We start from the raw sequence: 24598 nt of genomic DNA, 5'->3' as shown, positions 1-24598 counted from the left end.
CGATTACTCTCCCCATCTTCAAAGCCTTATTGAGGGCACATCCCCGCTAAGAGGCCTTCCCTGACTAAGCCCTCCTTTCCTCTTCTCCTACTCCCTTCTGCGTCACCCTGACTTGCTCCCTTTACTCATCCCCCCTCCCAGCCCTACAGCACTTATGTACATAGCTGTAATTTATTTATATTAATCATCTGCTTCCCCCTCTAGACTGTAGGCTTGCTGTGGGGAAGGAATGTGTCTGTTATTATATTGTACTCTCTCAAGTGCTAGTACAGTGCTCTGCACACAGTAAGTGCTCAATAAATGCAACTGAATGAATGAATGGATGGATGAATGGCTTGGCAGAGTACAGTATAATACAGTTGGTAGACATGATCTCTTCCCTCAGAAAGCTTATGATCTCGTGGGGGAAGCAGACATTAAAAGAAATTATAGATGAGAGGTCGTAGAGTCTAAGAGATGATACTAGTTATGATGATTATAATGACCTCACCATAAATGAAACACTGCATTAGGCATTGGGGTTGACACAAGATAATTAGGTCAGACACAGTTCCTGTCCCACATGGGGCTCACAGTCTAAGTAGGAGGAGCATGAGTATTAAGTCACCATTTTAAAGATGAGGAAACTGAGGTGCAGAAAAGCTAAGTGACTTGCCCAAGGTCACATAATAGGCAGGGTTGGTTCAAGGATTTGAACTCAGGTCCCCTGAGTCCCAGCCCACACTGCTTCTCATTTACACAAAAGGTGGGGTGAGTATCAAGGTACTTAAGGGGTACGGCCCCAAGTCCATCAGAAACATAATCCACTTCAAGCTTCATTGGATCTTTGTCCTCCATTTACCAACTGACACAGGGCATTTTCTCATGTTCCTCTTTTCTCCATGTTTTCAACAGGACTCAGATGAACCTTCTTCTGTGGAACAAGCTGCAGATAGAGCAAGGGGCTTTATATACAAGTCTTCCACACAAAAGTGAGCCACTAATAATAATGATAATAATAATCGTGGTATATGTTAAGAGCTTACTATGTGCCAAGCACTGTTCTAAGTGCTAGGGTAGATAGAAGTTAATTAGGTCAGACACAGTCCTTGTCCCACACAGGGCTCACAGTCTTAATCCCCATTTTACAGTGGAGGGAACTGAGGCACAGAGAAATTAAGTGATTTGTCCCAGTTCACACAGCAGACAGGTGGTGGACTGAGATTGGAACCCACATCTTCTGACTTCCAGGCCCCTGCTCTTTCCACTAGGCCACACTGCTTCTCAGAGCCACTCTCTCTGAAGAGCATGATTCTAATTCTTCTCCAATTTGACCCTTTCTCCTTTTTATCTTTCTCTTCCTTCTCCATTTCCTAAACAGGACATGTAGGAAACATTTTTATATTTCAGAGTTTTGATTAAATGAAATTTACAAATGTCCTCTATAGGCAGAGACATATTTCCCAACAGCTCCAGGCAACAGGCACAGAGAAAGCTTGTTAGTTTTACCGAAATTTTCCCCCTTCGAATGCTTTCTTTGCTTTCTTAATGGACAAAGAATCGTGAGTTGAAGTGTTTTGAATCCGGTAGACTGAAACTCCATGAGGGCAGAGATCGTGTATACTGACTCTTTCATGCTGTCCCAAGTGCCTCTGCACAAAGAAAGCACTCAGTAAGAGGTAGGTAGAAATGATGGTCATAAATCTCTCATCTTTCTCCATCCCCTTATCCTCAGTTTCCCCTTACTTGAGGAGCAGCATGATGTAATCTAACAGGCAGAGGGCTGGATGTCAGAAGAACTCGTTCTAATCCCAGCTCTGCCACTTGCCTGCTGTGTGACCTTGGGCAAATCACTCACTTTCTCTGTACCTCCATTTCCTCATTTGTAGAATGGGGATTCAATACTTGTATTCCTTCACCCTCACCTGTGAACCCCACGTGGGACAGGGACTGGATCTATTCTGGTTCTAATGTATCACAATGCACGGCATATAGTAAGTGCTTTATAAATATCACAATTATTATCATTATCATTACTGTTCTCATCAATGGTATTTACTGAGCACTTAGTGAGTGCAGAGCACTGTACTAAGCACTTGGGAGAGTATACTGTAAACTTTCCCTTTTTCTTCTCTTTCTTTTTCATTCTTCTACTTCCCTTTCCCTTTCTCTTCTCTAACATTTTCCCCTCACCTTAGCCCTTCTCTTTTCTTTCGACCTTTCCATTCCCCTCCTGGTTTTGCCCCATGTTATTCTCCTCCCCATCCCAGTTTGAACCTCTAAAAGTCTGGTCTCCCTCTCTACTCAGTTACTTCATGGCGACCTAAAATGAGGAAACAATAAACTTAGAAAACAGAAGAAATATTTTAATGAAGCAAAACCTGGAACGATGAGGTGTTGCTACAAACAATTCTGTGGCAGGGAGGTCAGTCTGGCCTACAGCAATTACAGATGGAGAGAGGCACTTCAGAGCAGAAGCCTCAAAAGCAGAGCCGCACAAACACAAAGACTGTGAGCTCACTGTGGGAAGGGAATGTGTCTGTTTATTGTTATACCATACTATCTCAAGCGCTTAGCACAGTGCTTTGAACACAATAATTGCTCAAAAAATACAATTTAATGAATGAATTAGTTAATTAATGAGCGAATAAAAGAAGTGAAATTAGCATCCGGGCTGGGAATAGCCACTCTAGCAATTAATTAGTTATGGTATTTGTTAAGTGCTTACCATGTGCAAAGCACTGTTCTAAGCACTGGGGTAGATACAAGGTAATCAGGTTCTCCCACATGGGGCTCACAGTCTTAATCTCCATTTTACAGATGAGGTAACTGAGTCACAGAGAAGTGAAGTGACTTGCCCAAAGTCACACAGCTGACAAGTGGCAGTGTCGGAATTAGACCCCACGACCTCTTGTTCATCAAGTCCGGGCTCTTTCCAGCAAGCCATGCTGCTTCTCTAACAACCTAGCCAGGGTTTCTCACTACCTATATCAAATAGAGAAAGGATTATGGGTAGGAAATGCATTCACCAATTCTGTTATACTGTACTCTCCCTAGCGCTTATTACAGTGCTCTGTACATAGTAAGCACTTAACAAATATCACTGATTGATTCAGGGACTGATTAATAATGTTGGTATTTGTTAAGCGCTTACTATGTGCCGAGTACTGTTCTAAACGCTGGGGTAGACACAGGGGAATCAGGTTGTCCCACTTGGGGCTCACAATCTTAATCCCCATTTTACAGATGAGGTAACTGAGGCACCAAGAAGTTAAGTGACTTGCCCAAAGTCACACAGCTGACAAGTGGCCGAGCAGGGATTCGAACCCATGACCTCTGACTCCAAAGCCCGTGCTCTTTCCACTGAGCCATGCTGCTTCTCTGATTAGAGTCTCTCATACTGATAAAAATCCACTCTGGGCCTAGATTGGCCAATTTTTTTTTTTTTTTCTTCATTGGCCAATTTATTTTTCCTCACCCAGACTGGCTCAGATTCCTGCTAGCCCATTTGGGAGGCTATTGCTTTCCACAGCCCAGATTCACGTTTCATGTTTCCCTCCCCAACTCTTATGAGAAGGCCAATGTAGGAAGGGCACACCACTCAGATTGCTAGGAGACGTAGTGAACATCTGCTTGCTGTGGCAGGAGAGGCCAGGGGTGGAAAAATTTGACCTTCAGAATGGCCCAGTGGAAAGGGCACGGGCCTGGGAGCCAGAAGTTGTAGGTTCTAATCCTGGCTCCACCACTTGCCTGCTGTGTGATCCTGGGTGAGTCATTAAACTTCTCTGTGCCTCTATTTCCTCATCAGTAAAATGGGGATTCAGTACTGGTTCTCCCTCTTACTTACCACTGTGAACCCCTTTGGGGATAGGGCCTAGCCCACTTGACCATCTCATATCAACTCCAGTATTTAGTACAGTGCTTGGCAAATACTAAACACTCAACAAATACCACAGTCATCATTACTAAGGGAAGACAGGGGAGGAGAGATGTCATTCTACAGTCAGTCAATCAATCAGTCTTATTTACTGAGTGCTTACTGTGCTTGACTTCCTAAACCTGTCCTCCCTCTCCATAACCAAGCTGTCTGGCTCTCCAAGCAGCTCTCACGGTCATTGTGTCCGGACATAAGGTGGGAGAGAGAAACAGGTGGTAATCGACAGTACTTGAGGAAAAATGAGGCAGGCTGAAGGTAGCTTCATGAAAAGTCCTTCCTAGCAGGGAAAGTTATAGAGGAAAATGGAAAAGTTAGGGATGTTAGATGTACTTCTCTAACTGTAAGGATGGATGTTCAGGCAATCGTGGATATACTAATGACCTTACTTCAGAATGGCATTTCCATGGTCTTATGTTCACATTCTCATGAATTATTTATGAATGGATAGATGGTTTGGGGACAAGTTAAGTCTTCGGGTGACCCCTCATTACAATTCTGTTGCTGTGTGTCGCCTTTAATCCTCGAGGCACTGAAGACCGATTCATAAAATCTTCCTTCTGTGTTAATGTCGTAGAAGTTATGAAGATGTCCCATGGGATAAGATTCTGCTTCCAAAACTGAGACCACCAGTTTCAACGGTAGAAAAGAAGGCTGATCTCGTCTCTCATTGTTTCACAGTAGGAAGATATGAACGGATGCCAGAAATAAGCCAAGTTAGTCATACGTTTCAACAGGTCACCCTTCTTGGTTAATGCAGTGAGGTCCACCTTAATGGCTGCACTATGATACGTAGTATACTGAAGAGGACATAGTAAATGAGTCAGACAGTTTGTAACATTGAAGGAAGTGAAGCTAAAACATTTTGTAACCACAAAAGCCATCCATGGAAATATAGCTCAGAGCTGTAAACATAATTTCATTCTAGCCATATGTTCCATATGCCTCAAGTTTATGTATACATTTGTGTGTGTATACATGCATGTATTAATATATATGTATTAATATTAGTTCTACTTGTCAAATATATGAATGCTCCATAGTTTTGTAGTCAGAGTTGGTAGTGGTTGCACATAAACATTATGGGTCGGGGCAGGTAATTTTTAGATTGTGATTATTGCGTGCATTATTTTGTTGATAACACCATATTAAGTGCTGGAGAAAGGTGCAAGAACTATTTCATATTCAAAGGGTGCTCATAATCTCCAAGTAGAAAACCCACCAAAGTAATAATGGAGTAATAATGTGAGCTGGAATGTGTCCCTTCTATTTCAACTGTGAGCTCCATGTGGGACAGGGACTGTGGTCAACCTGATCATCTTGTTTCTAACCCAGCACTTAGTACTGTGCCGGGCACATAGTAAGTCATAACACATATAAATATAATAATGTTAATAATAACAAACATGATTGACTGATGGATTGACTGCATCCCCCTTTAATTTATCACATGACTTCTTTTCCACAGACCCCAAGGCAATTTATGGAGTGTTTACTGTGGGCAGAGCACTGTACTAAGCACTTGGGAGAGTACACTGTAATACAGTTGGTAGACAGGTTCTCTGCCCACAAGAAGCTATTCTGGGTAACAAGAAATGTTGTGACAGAATTCTGATACCTTAAAAAGGCACTTACCAGTGATGCAGTGATAAATAAAGAAATAGAAAACAGAATCAAGAGGGCCAGCACATCCTTCGGGAAACTGTCAGAGTGTGGCTGCAACACAGTATCAGTCCCCAGAGCAGACCCCAGTCTCCAGAGCTGTAATGTTGTCCAACCTTCCAGCCGAGTATGAGAACTGGATGAGGCTCAGGTGTCCTGTCCAATGCCCAATCCCATGCCCCATCCAGTTCTGTGAGCCGCTCCACCGGCATCACTTACTGACCGGACTCAGTATCAGATTACATGAGAAGAGCAATTTAAGAGCAAGAGCACTCTTTGAGATCAGTGGGGAAGAAGCCGTTATAGAGTGAACAGTTGAAGATGGCGGTCAGGAAGGGACAAAGGGAGAGGACAAGTACTTTGATAAAGTGCAAAGGGAATGGGGTCAGTCACAGAGGTAGAGGGAAGAGATAGATTTTGAGACGAGATGGGAGATCTTCTCTTGAGATGCTTCTGGGAAACATAGGGCAGTTGAAGAAGGGGCAGGAGGAGAGAGGTACTGGAGAAGAGCGGAAGAGATTATAGGGAGATTAAGCTTGATGGTTTCAATTTTATCAATATGTTACATGGCCAGGTCATTAAGGGCAAGAGATTGGGGAGAAGGTGGGGGGACTGAGGATTTAAGGAGGGAGTTAAACTCATTGTGAGGAGGGAATGTATCTGTTTATTGTTGAATTGTACTCTCCCAAGCACTTAGTACAGTGCTTTGCACATAATAAGCACTCAATAAATACGACCGAATGAATGAATCGGAAACAACAGGTAAGGGCAACGGGCATGCCCAACTGTAATTAATTTTAATGTCTGTCTGCCCCTTTAGTTTGTAAGCTCCTTGTGGGCAAGGATTACGTCTACCTAGTCTGTTGGATTGTACTCTCCCAAATGCTTAGAACAGTGTCCTGCACACAGTAAGGCTTAATAAAAGCTGTTCATGGAAAGAGTGTCTAAGAGGCAAAAGGTAAAACAGCACCAGATACTGCAAACATTAGCAACATAACAAGGGGCAACAGATCTGTGTGCCTCATAGGCTGGGACAGTAGATCTCTCATTGAGCTTTTCAGCCACACATGCACTCATAGATGCATTAGGAACATACATATCTGTGGTAGATGTCCAGGAGTTCTGGAACATTCCAGAAAATGGTATGAAGTAATACCATTGAGAAACAGCATGGCCCAGTGTGGCTAGAGCATGGGTCTGGGAGTCAGAAGGACTTGAGTTCTCACTCCAGCTCTGCCACTGGTATGCTGGGTGACCTTGGGCAAGTCACTTTGCTTCTCTGTGCCTTAGTCATCTCATCTGTAAAATGGAGATTAAGACTGTGAGTCCCATGTGGGACATGACTGTGTTCAACCTGATTAGCTTGTTTAAGTACAGTGCTCTGTAAACTGTAAGTGCCCGATAAATACCATTGATTGATTGATTGATTAACAGATCTATCTTGAGCCAAAGAAGTTCCATGAAAGATAGCCAATGTTCGCTTCCCAGTACTTATTACAAGGCCCGGCGCATAGTAAATGTTTAATAAATACCATAAAATTGAATATTGGTTGAAAACCAAAAGCTAAGTCACTTCACTTCTCTGTGCCTCAGTTACCTCATCTGTAAAATGGGGATTAACTGTGAGCCTCACGTGGGACAACCTGATGACCCTGTATCTACCCCAGCGCTTAGAACAGTGCTCTGCACATAGTAAGCGCTTAACAAATACCAACATTATTAAGATTTGTACTGATGAAACCTTTGGGTAAAATGATGCTGGAACTCTTGCTAGGAGGGAAGGTTTGTTAGAGGAAGTGAGCCCAAACCATGCCCAAACCATGTCAATAGCTGTTTGAATGCCCTCAACATAAAATGACTTGGCACCAAATATCATGAGGTGATTTGCTCCTCATCCTTCCGAACTCTGGAAATTGGATCTGCCCTAGTCCAGAAAAGTTGGCCCAGCTGATTACCTAGGGCCAGATCATCTCTCTGACAAGGAAAGCCTGAAGTCAGTACGCTAGACCTACCAGGTTCGCTCCTAAATCCATTTCGGACAGGACCAGGGAAACCTTCAGAGTAGGACCCAAATGGATCCGGCCTCCCATCCTCCGGAGCGCTAATGACTCAGGCCCCACATCTCCAAGTGATGGCAGGCCAGAGATGGCCCAGCCAGGCGAAATGAAGACCACCCTGTGGGTAGGGACCCAAGCCCCCAGCCCCCAGCTTGGCCAGTCTGCAGGAACTTTAGGATGGGAGGGATTATTTTGGGCAACCTATGATTTTTATATAATCTACAATGAAAACTCTTTTTCCATCATCCCGATTACATTTTTAGATTGTTGGGGGCCTTTGGGACCGATTTCAAACAAGACACTTCACGTCAGCAGCTAAACCCATTAATTTGTAAGTTTCCATTTTTGATATTGGTTTCTTAGATGTTCCCCCACCCCCCACCCCTGCCATTTAAAAGTAGTAATCCTTGAATGTACAAAGTACCTCTTTTGAGGAACAATTCCTCTTGATGAGTTGGAAAAGGAGTCATAAATTTTGCCCAGGTTTCCATAGAAAATCAGTGAAATAACTGGAATTAACAATAACGTTTATGAATCTACTCATTACTGTATCAGCTCACACTGCCGCTCTGTTTTATGTCTGAATTATAGTTTACCATCTAGAGTATCTTTTAAGGATAAATTGCTGTTAAAAGAAGGAATATTGAATCAATTCACACATTTGATATAGGAGTGATATTCAGCTGAACCTTTTATTTTAAATATCATGTAATTGATTAAATATAATATAGTATATTTTGCTCCTGTTGACATGCAGTGTGTGGTTACCAGATTAGGACTGCAAATATGACCTAAAGTGTATTTTTACCTCTTGTTAACTAAGACACAGGGATGAAAAGAGGGGAAAGGAGTAATTCTGCGCTTACCCAACCACCCCCTTTTCACTTGAATGCAAATACTGGCAATTCTTGATCTGAGGAGGTTTGATTTCAGACAATATTTACATTTCTAAATTTACACGCTGTTTCAGCTCTGAGCCCCCTCTGCTTCAGACTTTAAAGTTTAGAGCCTCCTTCAGAGCACTGGGTCCGGGGACTCCCACAGGAAACATGCAGAGGAGCCTTGGAGAAATGAGGAAATAGTTTTTAAAAGCCACAAATGGGGGTTGGGAGAGCAGATAAGTTTAAAGAGGGTGGGCATGTGGAGCAGTCAGGGATGGAGAGAGGTTGCCTGATTGCCCTGCGGAATCTCCAGAGGAGGTCAAACATTCAGGGAAGTATCTGCCATGGAACCTCTTTGGCTCAATATAGATCCATTAATTGATCAATCAATTCATCAGTGGTATTTATTGAGCACTTACTGTGCATGGAGAACTTTACTTAACACTTGGGAAAATACGATACAACAGAATCAGCACAAATGTCCCCTGCCCTTTATGGGCTTACAGTCTAGAGGGGGAGAGAGACATTAATATTTTTTTATGGCATTTGTTAAGCGCTTGCTAGGTGCCAGGTGCTGTACTTATCCCTGGTGTAGATACAAGTTAATCAGGTTGGACATAGTCCATGTCCCACATGAGGCTCACAATCATAATCCCCATTTTTCAGATGAGAGAACTGAGGCACGGAGAAGTTCAACCACTTGTCCAAAGTCATACAGTCCTGTTAGGATTACAAGCCAGGTCCTTCTGACTCCACTAAGCAATTTATAATATATAAAGACATGTATGTGAGTGTTGTAGAGTTAGGACTAGGGTGAATATCAGATGTTCAAAGTCCACAGATCCAAGTGTAAAGACAATGCCAAAGGGAGAGTGAGCCAGGGAAAAGAGGGCTTGATCAGGGAAGGACTCTTGGAGGAGATGTGATCTGAGTAATGCATTAATATAGTTATATTACTCTTCAGTGATTGATTGAGCACCCAGTTCAGGGTAATTCTGGTAAAAATTGGTTATCCGATTCCATTCTTCCTATGAGAAAATAGTTTACGACTTATATTTCAACTTAAAATGCTGTTGTTTAGTACAGTGCTCTGCACTCAATAAGCACTCAATAAATAACTGTTCTCCCACTTATGTAGACTATGAGACCCATTTGGGACCTGCTTATCTTGTATCTATCCCAGAGCTTAGTACAGTGCTTGGCACTTAGGCTTAGTGGCAAGAGCACGGGCTTGGGAGTCAGAGGTTGTGGGTTCTAATCCTGGCTCGGCCACTTATCAGCTGTGTGACTTTGGGCAAGTCATTTAACCTCTCTGTGCCTCAGTTACCTCATCTGTAAAATGGGGATTAAGACTGTGAGCCCCACTTTGGACAACCTGATTACCTTGTATCTACTCTAGCACTTAGAAGAGTGCTGGGCAAATAGTAAGCGCTTAACAAAATACCATTATTATTAAATACCACTATAAGTACTAAATACCATCGATCGTATAATAAATATAAATACCATTGAATGAGCGAATGATTTTTAGGAACCAGTTGCGGCCTGCTTCCGAAGACTTCCAGGAGCTCATTTCCTTAAGTCTCTCTTAAGAAGTCTGAAACTGAAATTACTGCATATTACACATCATCCCCCTCTAGACTAGTAAGCTTGTTGTGGGCAGGGAATATACCTGTTACATTGTTCATTCCTTCATTCAACCGTATTTATTGACCGCTTACCATGTGAAGAGCACTGAACTAAGCGCATGTTGTGGCGTAGTCTCCCCAGTGTTTACTACAGTGTTCTGCATACAGTAAGGCTCGAAACATAGTATTAACTGACTGACTTGATCTATCGGTCAGTCGGTGGTATTTATTGAGCACTTACTATGTGCAGAGCCATCATTCACCAAGGGTACTGATTTAGCACTTGATGTGGGCAGAGCACTGTACTAAGCGTTTGGGAGAGCACAAAGCAGCAGTGTTGGTAGACATGTTCCCTGCCCACAATGAACTTGCAGCCTAGAGAAGCCATTGACTTCATCCCAGATCCTGTGGATTCTAGCTGGGGCTCCCCAGGGACTGGCATCCTGGGTGTACTATACAGCAGAATAAATACAAAGATCGCTAGGGATCGCTCAAATTATGCCCTCTCTCCACCTTGGCTGAATCCTCTCCAAAGCCACTGGGAACCGTGGGGACTGACAACCCCCATTTCCTGAAGGAGGTGGGAGAAATTAACGTAGGACGAAGAGGGAACCCGGTTGGGTTGAACTTCCAGCCTTGGGTCTGCCAAGAGACAAATAGCATTTAAACGACATTCAGACCCTTCAAGTTAGCTCCCCACTGCTCACGGCTGTTCAAAGCTGCTTGTGATCAACTGACTACCCAAACCAAACTCGCTAAAGGACGGCTGGAGGCTGTGATCCACTGCCACTTATTTCTCCAGAAAAAATGATGACCAAAACCATCAAACTTGTTCTGTTTTTGTGTGTGTGTGTGGTATTTGCTAAGCCCTAACTGCATGCCAGGCGCTGGGATAGATACAAGCTAATCAGGTTGGACAAAGCCCATGTCCCACATGAGGCTCACAGTCTTAATGCTCATTTTACAGATGAAGTAACTGAGGCACAGAGAAGTTAAATAATAGTAATAATAATAATTGTGGTATTTGTTTAGCACTTACCATGTGCCAGGTACTGCACTAAGCACTGAGATGGATACAAGCAAATAGGGTTGAACACAGTCCCTGTCCCACATGGGGGTCACAGTCTTAATCTCCATTTTACAGAGGAGGTAAAAGAGGCATAGAGGAAGTGAAGTGACTTACCCAGGGTCTCACAGCAGACAAGTGGCAGAGCTGGTTTTAAAACCCAGATCCTTCTGACTCTCAGGCCATGCTATATCCACTAGGCCACTCTGCTTCTGTTGAAGCTTTCAATCCTGACATTGTTTCATGAATCTGCTGAAGAATTTCCTTTCTACCATTTGCTGCAAATCAAAGCTATAATCTTTTTGAAGGATATTAAATTTGTATACGGCCAATATGATTTAAGATTTTTCTTTTTTTGCAATTCCCAGTGTGAGCCCAAGTTCCCGAACACGGTATATTCCTCTTTACACGTAAGTTGATTCTTGACACTGTAAATATAAATATTTTTAATCTCATCTAAATAGCAGTTTGGTCTCGGCTCCCTTGGGACATGCTGGTGGTTCAGCTGTAAGACAGCCTACGCTTTTACAGATTTCTTTTTTTTACGCAGCTAGATGTGTCCCTGTAGCATGATTGGCTACAGCAGGTTATTTTCAGGATGGAAGGCAAAGAAGAGTAGCATTTTTCTCACTTTATTTCCATTTTTTCCAGAGTGGATACCTTCCCCAAGTGTAGTGAAGTTGTTCGCAAATTTTATTCTCCTACTTCTTTGGATTGAATCCCGGGACCCTGCAAAAGGGGACAAGAGAGTATATCTTTCTGTTTTATCCTTGTGGATCATTTGAATTAAAAACCTCTTGGTAGTTTTGGAATTTTGAACATCCATCAGCTGCCTCAAACCATCTGTTTCCTAAATAATGCAAGGACCATTTCTTTTCTTTTTCATCCAACAGTGGCTGTGTTGAGTCATTGTCTGCAGATGACATAGACAATCCTTATGGAGATATTTCGTCTTTGGGCAAGCCTAGATCTTCCAAACCTCGTTTTACAACTTCAAGCTAGTAAGTTACCTCCGGCTGCCTTTTTATTAAAACTTCTGAGGATGGCTTGGTTTGATGGACAAGAATATTCTGGCCGAGTGATAGATCAAAGGGAAGGAAGAAGAGGGGGTGGAGCCTCCCTATTCCCCAAATGAGATGACTAGAGCTTGTAATAATGGTACTTGTTAAGAGCTTACTACGTGCCAAGCACTGTTCTAAATGCAGGGGAAGATACAGGTTCGTTCATTCATTCAACTGTATTTATTGAGCGCTTACTGTGTGCGGAGCACTGTACTAACCGCTTGGAAAGTACAGTTCAGCAACACATAGAGACAGTCCCTACCCAAAAACGGGCTCACAGTCTAGAAGGTTCATCAGGTCGGACAGTCCCCTCCCCACGTAGAGCTCACAGTCTAAGTAGGAAGAAGTAGGATTTAATCCCCATTTTACAGATGAGGTAACTGAGGCCCAGAGAAGTGAAGTGATTGAGCCAAGGTCACCCAGCAGGCACGTGGCAGGCTCAAAATTAGAACCCAGGCCCAGGCTCTTTCCACGAGGCCATGCTGCTTCTCTGAGACCCAGGAGGCAACTCTCCAGATTGCTGACTGAGCACTTTCGTAGTCTACTGGCCCAGAAACAAGGAATTCCCTTGAGTATTATAACATAATGTCAACTAAATAGACTTTCTAGTCTGTTCTCAAAAGCATTTTGTTTGTGAGTTGCATGAAGATGAAGGATTTAAATAATAGTAGTAATAATAATAATAATGATAATTGTGGTATTTGTTAAGCACTTTACTATATGCCAAGCTATGTACTGAACACTGGGTTAGATGTATGATAATATGGTTGGACACAGTTCCTTTCCCACTGGAGACTCACAATCTATGAAGGAGAGAAAGCAGGTATTTAAGTCAAATTCAAATCAAGTCAGATTTATTTTGGGCCCAAAAATAGAACACAAGCATCTCTTACAGAATGTCTCAGAAAAAAAGTACCCTAGGGATAGCAACTGTTCGACTGAGAATACGACGTTCACTTTATAAAATGTGGGGTATTGAATCGGAATCAGCATATGATGTGTCGCAGCAGCTATTCTGTATTTCAGTGTCCAGGATACACGCATGTAAGCACAGGAAGGAAGGGGTAGAGACAGGGCGGGAACATTAGGCCGAGGAAATACCCTGAGACCAAAGGACAAGCACGGGAGTCTGGATTCTATTATGAGTGAGGGACCACCCGCCGTCCTCAGAGGTCCAGGGTGGAGAGATCAGAAGGACCATCAGGTCAGTAGTATCTGGGGAGCCGAGGAGAAAGGCAGGCCCTTGTATTGAGTGGGCCAGCTGAAAGAAGAGCAGAGCTGTAAGATGTCCATCCATCTCCACATCAGACACTTCTCACCACATTCAAGGCACTAGGTCAAACCTCCACACCCTTTTTCCTCCTTGTTCCTCTCCCACTACAAACCAGCCCTCTCACTGCGCTCCTGTTTTACCAACTCATTCACTGCCTTGCCTCTCACTTCACCTGCCATCAACGTTTTGTTCACGCCCTCCTTCCGGCCTGAAACTACCTCTCCCTTTCTATTCAACAGATCAGCACTCTCCCCATCTTCAAAACCCTCCTGAAATCACAACACCGCCAGGAAGCCTTTCCAGACTAAGCTCTCATCTCCCCAACAAATTGTCCCATCCACTTAGTCCCACCCCATCAGCATACTCGGTTGCTTCATTTTCTGTAATTTATTTTAGCATCTGTCTCCTCGAGGGCAGGGATCGTGGCTACCGACTGTATTTTACTCTCCCAAGTGTTCTGCACACAGTAAGAGCTCAAAAAAAAAACCCAAAAATTGATTGAGATTGATTGAGCCAGGTGTGTCCCCTAGAAGGCTGACTTGGAGAGCCAATGTTAATTTCCACATTAATCAAGCCCCGATTTTTTCCAACCGAAATATCTAGATAATAGAGGCAAAAGAATTAGAATTAAAATTGCCATGTTTATATAATTACCCCTTGTTTTGCCTGATTTTTGAATTGGAGAAAAAGGGGCGAGTTATTTACGTGGAGCAGTAAGGTGAGCTGAAGAACAAAGATGAGCAAATAAATAGGAGGAGAGGAGGAGAAAGAGAAAGATAGGTTCTTGAGACTATCAATCAATTACATTTATTGAGTGTTTCCTGTATGTGCAGAGCACTCTACTAAACGCTTGGGAGAGTAACATATAACTTATTTGTTAGACACGTTCCCTGCCCACTTCTTTCCATTACACTCTCCCAAGTGCTGCATATAATAGACACAGTGAATTATGTTCTCCCCTTTTCCTTTCACCTCCTCCACCTACTGCCGCTTCTCACCTTTAAAACAAGAAACCTCCAAGGCTTGAGCCCGTATCCACGGCATTCTGATCCTTCGTTTTTCTCCTATGCCAGCCGGTGCTGCCAACACTGCTTTAAAAAAAAACAAACTACCACCAACAAAAAAAGACCCCTTGTTTTATTCACTCACTGGCAGGGCTGGGCTTGGGGGTTGGGTATGGAATTAGTCAGTGGAGGTAACGATGTAATTAAATACAACAAATCTCTTTTCCGCTTCTGATATAGTCTTCATTAGAACAAGAAAGCGGGACCTATGGATAGAACATGGGCCTGGGAGTCAGAAGGACCTAAGTTCTAATCCTGACTCTGCCACTTGTCTGCTGCGACCTTGGGCAATCACTTCACTTTTCTGTGCCTCAGTTCTCTCACCTGTAAAATGGGGATTAATATCGTGAGCCCCATGAGGGAAAGGAACTGTGTCCAACCCGATTAGCTTAAAATGACCCCAGTGTTAACACAGTGTTAAACACACAGTAAGCGCTTGACAAATGCCACAATTATTATTATTATTCTGTCACTTTTCAGAGGTATTTGAAAATCACTATTTGGTCCTAGAGGGTGGCCTGGAGAGAGACAAGAAGCAGACAGACAGTCCTACTGATTTTGCCAGCAGCCCAATCCCTGCTGTCTCTTCCCCCTTGAGCAACTCTTCCCAAACCATCAAGCAATCACTAATAAATGGTATTTATTCAGGGCTGAGTGCTGCATACAAAGCCCCAGGGGAGAGTGCAGTAGAGCAGGTAGACGTGATCCGGGACCTCCAGGATTTTAGGAGCCGAAAGGAATATTGGGAATGGGCAGCAGGGGAGATAGGGGCAGCCAAGGGATAGATTCTCCTTTCACTGAGAATCAAATGTTTCTACTGGCAAATAAGGGAATGAGCAGAGCGAGGTGGTTTTACTATCTACAGCTCTCAAGGGTCCTAATTTCATCAGAAGCTCTAAACCTTTTTATTTTCTGAAAGGGTGGTATTTTCTAAGCACAATCGTTTAATCTGATGTCAAGTGCAGGCATATTTAATTTTATTTTCAAACGTGGGGTATGATTTCTAGACTGTGAGCCCACTGTTGGGTAGGGATTGCCTCTGTTGCCAAATTGTACTTTCCAAGCGCTTAATACAGTGTTCTGCACACAGAAAGCGCTCGATAAATGCGATCGAATGAATGAATTTCTAACATTCATTTTGATAAAAATGTACAGAGTTTGCTGAAAACGTAAAATGTGATGATCTAATTTGGACACTAGATGTCCTCCAAGGTTGCAAAAGTTCCTTAGAAGGAATAAATGTGTCCCTTTACTGGGGAATCTTGACCTTCATAGCAACACGTTTTGGGGATTGTTGCATTTTTGTTTCTTTGTTTTTGGGTTAGCTTCAAAATATTCCTTAAGGCACATGCTTAGCAATATTTACTTATCCAGCCAAGATGGCTTATCTTGGTAATATAACCCAGGAGACATGAGGTGACACCGCAATAGCAGACCTTAAGTTGAGGCATGGCTTTCCAATACCATTTTCCCTGCACTATCCCACTGGGTTAAAGTGGTTCCCATTCAGACCAGTCTCTTTATCCTTAATCAAGCGATGGTATTTATTGAGCACTTACTGTATGCAGAGCACTGTACTACACACTTGGGAGAGTACAATAGAACAGAATTGGTAGACACGGACAATCCTCACCCCCAAAAAGCTTAAAGTAAGAAGGAGCCGTGTTGCCTAGTGGAAGGAGCACGGGCCTAGGAGTCAAAGGATCTGGGTTCTAACTTGGGCTTTGCCATATTGCCTCCGTGTGACCTTGGGTTTGTCACTTAATTTCTCTATGGATCAGTTTCCTCATCTGTAAAATGGAAATTCAGTGCCGGTTCTCATTCCTAGTTAGACTCTGAGCCCCCACTGGGACTGTGACTCACCTGATTAACTTGTATTGATTCATTCATTCAATTGTATTTATTGAGCACTTAGTGTGTGCAGAGCACTGGTCTAAGCACTTGGAAAGTACAGTTCAGCAACAATCCCTCCCCACAACTGGCTCACAGTCTAGAAGATCTACTCCAGGGCTTAGAACAGTTCTTGACACATAGTTAAGTGCTTAAAAATACAATAATAATAATATGATTGACTGTTTTAGTGTGGAATTGGACAAATAGATACTTCTCTTAAAAGCTTTCTTTACCTTCCAGACTAGCATGACTAACTACTTTGTTAGAGTTTGATTTAGAACATCAAACTAACATCTAAGAATGAAAAAACTTAGATCCTGAGAAATTCATTACCATTTGATGTAGCAGGTTTCCCCTTTATTTCATATTTGGGGAAACTGAGACCCAAAGAAACTATGCAGTATGCTCAAAGTCACAGAGAAAATCAAAGGTGGAACTGACCCAAGATGCCCATTATTTGATTCCCCTCAAAATACAGGGTCTAATTCTTACCTGTGCATTGTTTCCCAGTGCTTAGTGGAGTGCTCTGTACACAGTAAGTACTTAATCAATATTATTACTACTATTCTAGTGCTCAGTGTATTGGTTGACATATTTCTGTAATGCGATAATCCTTACCTTTTTTAAAATAATGAACAGTGACACTTCAAATAATTCTCTGTAGCTTTAAAATGTGATGCTAACACTCATCAGTAGAGTGAGGCTAAAGAATGGGAGATGTTGAGAGTGACGTCCTGAAAGATATTGAAGGGTCGACCTACAGTTTCTATAGCAAAACAAAATGCTAAACTATCCAATCTCTGGAGCAGTGTTCTTGGTCAAGGAATTTTAAAGAATGGAATTATCAAAGAACCTACTGTTTTGCGTTAGTAATAATAATTGTGGTATTTGTTAAGCACTCACTATGTGCCAGGCACTGTACTAAGTGCTGGGGTGGATACAAGCAAGTTGTGTTGAACACCATCCCTGTCCCACTTGGGCCTTAGAGTCTCAATCCCCATTTTACAGATGAAGTAATTGAGGGACAGAGAAGTTAAGTGACTTTCCCAAAGTCACACAGCAGGAAAGGGGCAGAGTCGGGATTAGAACCCAGGTCTTTCTAACTCTCGGGCCCATGCTCTAACTACTAAGCCACGCGGCTTCTCGCTTCTCCCAACTGCTTAGTCTCCTTCTTTGCTCCATAAGGGCTCACACAAAGGGCCAGGAGGAGCAGAGCCACCACTGGTGGGTGGGTGAGGAAGAAAGTGGTCCTGCCGCAAAGATGATAAAACAGCCAGCGGCGGCAGAGGAAATGGAAAACGAGGTATCTGCGATGAAGAGTCAAGTAGTAGCCGCAGAAGAGCAGCACGCCTCGCTGCGATGTGGAGTTTTCCAGGCCAAGTTGAGGTGGAAGAGGGACAGAGACTCACGCAACTTGTAACTTAAAGGACAAAAAGCAAGGAGTTTTCACATGCTGCGTTCACCCTCAGTTACATTTGCATTCAAATATGAAGTTGCTTTAATAATGTTGGTATTTGTTAAGCGCTATGTGTAGAGCACTGTTCTAAGCACTGGGGGAGATACAGGGTCATCAGGTTGTCCCACGTGAGGCTCACAGTTAATCCTCATTTTACAGATGAGGTAACTGAGGCACAGAGAAGTTAAGAGACTTGCCCACAGTCACACAGCTGACAAGTGGCAGAGCCGGGACCTCTGAGTCCCAAGACCAGGCTCTTTCCACTGAGCCACACTGCTTCTTTTAACCCACCGTTCATGAATCCACATTTATGTCCACTTAGAACAGAGGCGGGACTGGCTTAGTCAATTCAGTCAAGCTGCACCAGTGCAGCTGCATGGGGGTTCCTAGCTCCGGCCGCATCCTCGCACATAAGAAGAAGTTCAGCACTTCCCCAACCAGCTGGTGGCTGGTTGCAAAAACAAAAAAAAAGCAAAACCCAAAACACCAGACGGTACCTGCAGGAAAAAAGGGAACAGGAGCATGAGATACTTCACATCAATATTATTCCCTTTCCCTGCTGAGAATACTGGAAAGGGATGTGAGAAGGAGGCGGATCCCTGGTTGGGGCATTTACAGTATATTGTGATAACATTACTAAGTACTGTTGTTATTGTACTCTCCCAAGTACTTAGTACAGTGGGAAGCAGCGCGGCTCAGTGGAAAGAGCCTGGGCTTGGGAGTCAGAGGTCATGGGTTCGACTCCCAGCTCTGCCATTTGTCAGCTGTGTGACTGTGGGCAAGTCACTTCACTTCTCTGTGCCTCAGTGACCTCATCCGTAAAATGGGGATTAACTGTGAGTCTCATGTGGGACAACCTGATTACCCTGTATCTACCCCAGCACTTAGAACAGTGCTCAGCACATAGTAAGCGCTTAATAAATACCAACATTATTATTATTATTACAGTGGTCTGCCCCCAGTAAGTGCTCAATATATATGATTGATTGATTATGGAGTATAGAATGTGGGTCCGATGTCTCCGTAGCCCTCAGAATGATCATCTAGTCTAAGGATGTCTGTTTATTCTTATATCCTACTCTCCCAGGCGCTTAGTAAAGTGCTCTGCAAACGGTAAGCAATCAATGAATGCTACTGACTGGTGAGAGTATTAGCCCTGAAGGCCTTTAGAAACCTGTTAATCTCCTAACACCTTTTTGCTGTAATCAGCAGAGTCATAATCTTTATTCAGTGAAATGATCAAAGCCTATTGAGTGCAATTAACAATCCATCAATCAGTTGGGTTTTTTGAGTGCTTACTTTGTGCAGAGAGCACTGTATTAAGCACTTGGGAGAATACAAGACAGTTGCTAGATACAATCCTTGTCCCAAAGTAGTTTAGAGTCTAATGGGGGTGGAGATGAATATTAAAATAAATTAGCAGTAAGGGAAGTCACCAAGTACACAGATTTGTACAAAAGGGATATGCGGGAGTACCTAAGTACTTGTGGGTGGGATTAAATGCATGAGAGAGGCAATAGAGAGAGAAAACAGGGTTGGGTGATGAAAGTTTAGTCTGGGAAGGCTTCCTGGAATCAATCAAACAATCGTATTTATAGAGCACTTACTGTGTGGTGAGCACCATACCCAAGTGCTTGGGAGAGTACAATATAAGAGAGCTGGCACATTCCCTGCCCAAAACGACCTTACAGTCTAGAACTGAGACAGTCATTAAAATAAATTACAGAGATGAACCTAAATTGTGTGGGGCTGAGAGTTGGGTAACTATAAGATATTTAAAAAGCACAAATCCAAGCATAAGGGTGAAGCAGAAGGTAGAGGGAGTACAGAAAATGAAGACTTAGTTGGGGAAGGCCTCTTGGAGGAGGTGTGATTTTAATAAGGTTTTGAAGATGGGGAGAGTGATGTTCTGTCAGATATGAAGCAGGGGGATATTCCAGGCCAGAGGGAGGATGTGGGTGAGGGAATCAATGATGGGACAGTGAATGGGTTGGAGTTAGAGGAGCAAAGTGAGTGTGCTGTATCAGCAAGAAATCAGAGAGGTAAGATATTCATTCGTTCATTCAGTCACTTGTAATTATTGAGCACTTACTGTGTGCAGAGCACTTACTAAGCACTTGGGAAAGTACAAGGCAACAATGAAAGTGACATTCCCTGCCCACAAGGAGCTCATAGTCCAGAGGGGAGGAGACAGACATCAATATAAATAAATGAAATTACAGATATGTACCTAAGGTCATTGGGTCTGGGAGCGGGGAAGAACGAAGGGAGCAAGTCAGGGTGACAAAGAAGGGAGTGGGAGATGAGGAAAAGTGGGGCTCAGTCTGTGAAGGCTTCTTGGAGGAGATGTGCCTTCAATAAGGCTTTGAAGCCTGGGAGAGTGGCTGTCCGTCGGATTAGAGGAGGGAGGATGTTCCAGGCCAGAGGCAGGACATGGATTAGGGGATCGCAGCGAGACAAGTGACATCGAGGCACAATGAAAAGGTTAGCACTAGAGGAGTAAAGTGTGCCGACTGGGTTGTAGAAGGAGAGAAGCGAGATGAGGTAAGAGGGGGCAAGGTGTTAGAGTGCTTTAAAGTCAGTGGAGAGGAGTTTTTGTTTGATATGGAGGTGGATGGGCTATCACCGTATATTTTTGAGCAGCAGGGTGATACGTCCAGAATGTTTTTGTAGAAATATTATCTGGGCAACAGAGTGAAGTATGGATTAGAGTTGGGAGAGATGGGGGGTGGGAGATCAGCAAGGAGACTGATGCAGTAATCCAGAAGGGATGGGGCTAGGTGATTTTTTTAAAGATTATAGTTCGATGTAGAGGTGGATGGGCAACCACTGGAAGTTCTTAAAGATTGGGGAGTCATGGACTGAATTTTTTTTTTTTAGAAACTGATCCAGGCAGCAGAGTGAATTGTGGACAGGAGTAGGAGGGCAGGACGTCAGTGAGGAGGCTGATGCAGTAATCAAGGCAGGATAGGAAAAGTGATTGGATTAATGTGTAGCAGTCTGGATGGAGAGGAAAGAGATGTGATTTCAGGAGGACTTTGAAAATAGAGTGCTGTCTGTCAGATGTGAAAATGGAAGGAAATTCCAGGAAGGAGGAAGAAGATGAGGAAGGGATTGACAGCAGGTGAGGGCAGAGCTAGGGAAAGTGAGTAGAATGGAATCACGGGAAGGAAATGTGTGAGCTAGATTTGCCCCCCTTGTCTCCCCTCCCTACTCTTACCCCAGTGATGTGACCATAGACTTAACTGATAAAATTGAAACCATCAGGTATTATCTCTCTAAAATCTCACCTGCTCCTCTGCAGCCCCTTCCTCCTCCCACCCCATCTTCAACTCTCCCATCTTCACAAGAAGTATCTCAAGAAATCTCCTGCCTCCTCTCAGAATCTACTCCCTCCACCTGATCTCTGACCCCATCCCTTTGCATTTATAATGACCAGTTACTGCTCAGTTCCCTCCTATCATTCCTCTCCAAACTCCTTCAGTGGAGACTCCTGTCTCCACCTCTCCTCCAATTCTCTTCTCGACCCCTTCTAATCTGGTTTCCACCCCCTTTATCCCACAGAAACCACCCCCTCAAAGATCACCAATGATCTCCTTCTTGCCAAGTCCTGTGATTTCCATCCTTATCCTTCTCGACCTCTCAGCTGCCTTCCACACTGTAGAACCACCCCCTTGTCCTGGAAACGTCTAACTTTGGCTTCACTGACATTGTTCTCTCTTGGTTCTACTCCCATCTCTCTGGCCTCTCCTTCTCAATCTCTTTCATGGGCGCCTCCTCCACCTCCCACCCCCAAACTGTTGGAGTCCCTCAGGTTTCAGTTCCAGATCCCCTTCTCCTCTCCATCTGTAGAGGGAGCATAGAAGCAGCTTGGCTCAGTGGATAGAGAATGGGCTTGGGAGTCAGAGGTTACGGGTTCTAATCCCGGCTCCCCTGCTTGTCAGCTGTGTAACTTTAGGCAAGTCACTTCACTTCTCTGGACCTCAGTTACCTCATCTGTAAAATGGGGATGAAGCCTGTGAGCCCCACATGGGAAAACCTGATCATCTTGTATCCTCCCCAGCGCTTAGAACAGTGCTTTGCACATAGTAAGCACTTAACAAATACCAACATTATTATTATCTGTACCCATTCCCTCAGAAAACTTATTTGCTCCCATGGCTTCAAGCACCATCTCTATGTGAATGATTCCCAGATATACCTCCTCAGTCCTGACCTCTCTCCTCTGCAGTCTCACATTTTCTTCTGCCTTCAGGACATCTCTACTTGGATGTCCTGCTGACTCCTCAAACTTAGTATATCCCAAACAGAACTCCTTAACTGATCACCCAAACCCAAACCTTGCCCTCCCCATCACTCTAGACAACACCACTATCCTCCCTATCTTACAACCCCATAACTTTTGTGCTATCTTGCACTCATCTCACATTCAACCCACATATTCAATATGTCATCAAAACTGTCAGTCCTATCTTTACAACCTTGTTTAAAGCCCCCTTTCCTCTCCATCCAAACTATTATACTGATCCAAGCACTAACCATATCCCACCCTGACTATTTCATCTGCCTCCTTGCTGATCTTCCTGCCACCTGTCTCTCCCCACTCCAGTGCATACTTTTCTCTGATGCTTGGATCATTTTTTCTAAAAAAAAGTCAGTCCACATCTCCCCATGCCTCAAGAACCTCCAGTGGCCACCCATCCACCTCTGCAACCAACAGAAATTCTTTACCATCTGTGTTAAAGCACTCATTCAGCTCACCGCCCCCCTCCACCTTACCTCGCTGATTTCCTACTACGACCCAGCCCACACACTTCACTCTATTGCTAACCTACTCCGTGTAACTTAATGTAGTCTATCTCACCTTTGTCCCCTCACCCGCATCCTCTCTCTGGCCTGGAACTCCCTCCCCTTTCATATGAGACAGACCACCACTCGACCCACCTTGAAAATCTTACTAATAATGACAAGGGTATTTTTTAAATATTTGCTAAGTACCAATCAGCATTCTATTTCCTCCAAGTGGCCTTCCTTTTTATGTTTTATATACTGTATATATCTTCATCACCCTATTTATTTTGTTTAATGAGATGTACATCACCCTGATTCTATTTATTTGCCATTGTTTTTATGAGATGTTCTTCCCCTTGACTCTATTTGTTACCATTGTTCTTGTCTGCCTGTCTCCCCCGATTAGACTGTAAGCCTGTCAGAGGGCAGGGATTGTCTCTATCTGTTGCCGATTTGTACATACCAAGCGCTTAGTACAGTGCTCTGCACATAGTAAGTGCTCAATAAATACTATTGAATGAATGAATGAATGTTTTTCATGGTGTTTATTGAGCACTTACTATGTGCAGAATACTGTACTAAACTCTTGGGAGAGTATATTAAGAGTATATTACTGTGTGCAGCCATTGTACTAAGCGCTTGGAAAGTACAATACGGCAACAAATAGAGACAATCCCTACCCAAAGGGCTCACAGAAGGGGGAAGACAGACAACCAAACAATTCACCCCACAGCACTTATGTACATATCCATAATTTATTGTAATGTCTCTCTACCCCCTCTAGACTGTAAGCTCCTTGTGGGCAGGAAATGTGTCTACCAACTTTGCTGAATTGTATTGTCCCAAGTGCTTAGTTGGGTACTCTGGAAAGAATAAGCAATCAATAAATACCTCTGATTGACTGATTGAGAGGAGTGAGTATAAGTAATGGGGAGTGAGCTGACTGAGTTGTGTTGAATGTAATGGTGAGAGGTTTCTGCTTCATGCAGAAATGAGTGGGCCACCACTGGAGGTGCTGGAGGAGTAAAGAGAGAACGCGTAGTGGATCGAGCGCAGACGGGCCTGGGAGTCAAAGGGTCATGGGTTTGAATCCCGGCTCTGCCACTTGTCGACTGTGTGATTTTAGGCAAGTCACTTCACTTCCCTGAGACTCAGTTACCTCATTTACAAAGTGAAGATTGAGACTGTGAGCCCCATGTGGGACAGGGACTGTGTCCAACTCTATTTGCTTGTATCCACCCCAGCGTTTAGTACAGTGCCTGGCACACAGTAAGCTCTTAACAAATGCCACAATTATTAATGCGGAGCCTCAGCACCAGATTAGCGACAAAATCCTGGGTGTGTCTCCTTCAATAGAGCGTGACATCCTCCTTGTGTGTAATTGTGCTCTAGTAAGCATCCAGAGATTAGTGAGTGCTTACCTTGAAGTGAAGGGAACGAATCGCATCTCAGACCACAGTGCAAACCACATGTGAACATATTTGTGAAAATCAGATGGAAAATATGCCATTCTCACCATATTCCAAAATGTTTTTTTACAATAGCTTACCCAGAGTGGTGCACTTAGTGTTTTGTTATGCCCACGTTAAGTCTGAGTTGTCTAAATGTCTCATTTGAATGTTCATTTCTTTCAGAAACATCCCTAAGACTGTACCACATGTTATATCTGGTCAGGAAGTTTCTTCTCAGATTTGGAGAAACTAGCAGTTTTTGCTAACCCATATCTAGAGTTTGCCAGGCACAAACAGTTAAAACTGTGGTCTTGTAAATTATTTTAGAAGAAAACAAATGCATTAGTCCCTAGGAAAGAACAATTACTAATTTAGTAACTTTTCTATTTATTTCTTCCTTTT

General features: G+C 43.4%; 1 protein-coding gene across 4 annotated transcripts in view; it reads left to right on the top strand.

Annotated features, from left to right (window-relative positions):
- Positions 1-24598, top strand: part of SPATA48 (spermatogenesis associated 48) — a 76225-nt gene that overhangs the window by 16913 nt on the left and 34714 nt on the right. For 3 of the 4 annotated variants that reach the window (XM_029062308.2, XM_029062309.2, XM_029062310.2), the window contains exons 3-7: positions 895-971; positions 4491-4629; positions 7896-7963; positions 11576-11617; positions 12101-12208. In XM_029062308.2, coding sequence (XP_028918141.1) covers positions 895-971; positions 4491-4629; positions 7896-7963; positions 11576-11617; positions 12101-12208 — 434 coding nt within the window. The remainder of the gene's footprint in view (positions 1-894; positions 972-4490; positions 4630-7895; positions 7964-11575; positions 11618-12100; positions 12209-24598) is intronic. The other variant, XM_029062311.2, reaches the window with a different exon arrangement.

The sequence above is a fragment of the Ornithorhynchus anatinus genome, chromosome 4 (assembly GCF_004115215.2).
Source record: "Ornithorhynchus anatinus isolate Pmale09 chromosome 4, mOrnAna1.pri.v4, whole genome shotgun sequence".
NCBI lineage: Eukaryota > Metazoa > Chordata > Mammalia > Monotremata > Ornithorhynchidae > Ornithorhynchus > Ornithorhynchus anatinus.
The sequence above is the reverse complement of the archived record's forward strand: the minus strand, read 5'-3'. Positions and strand labels throughout refer to the sequence as shown.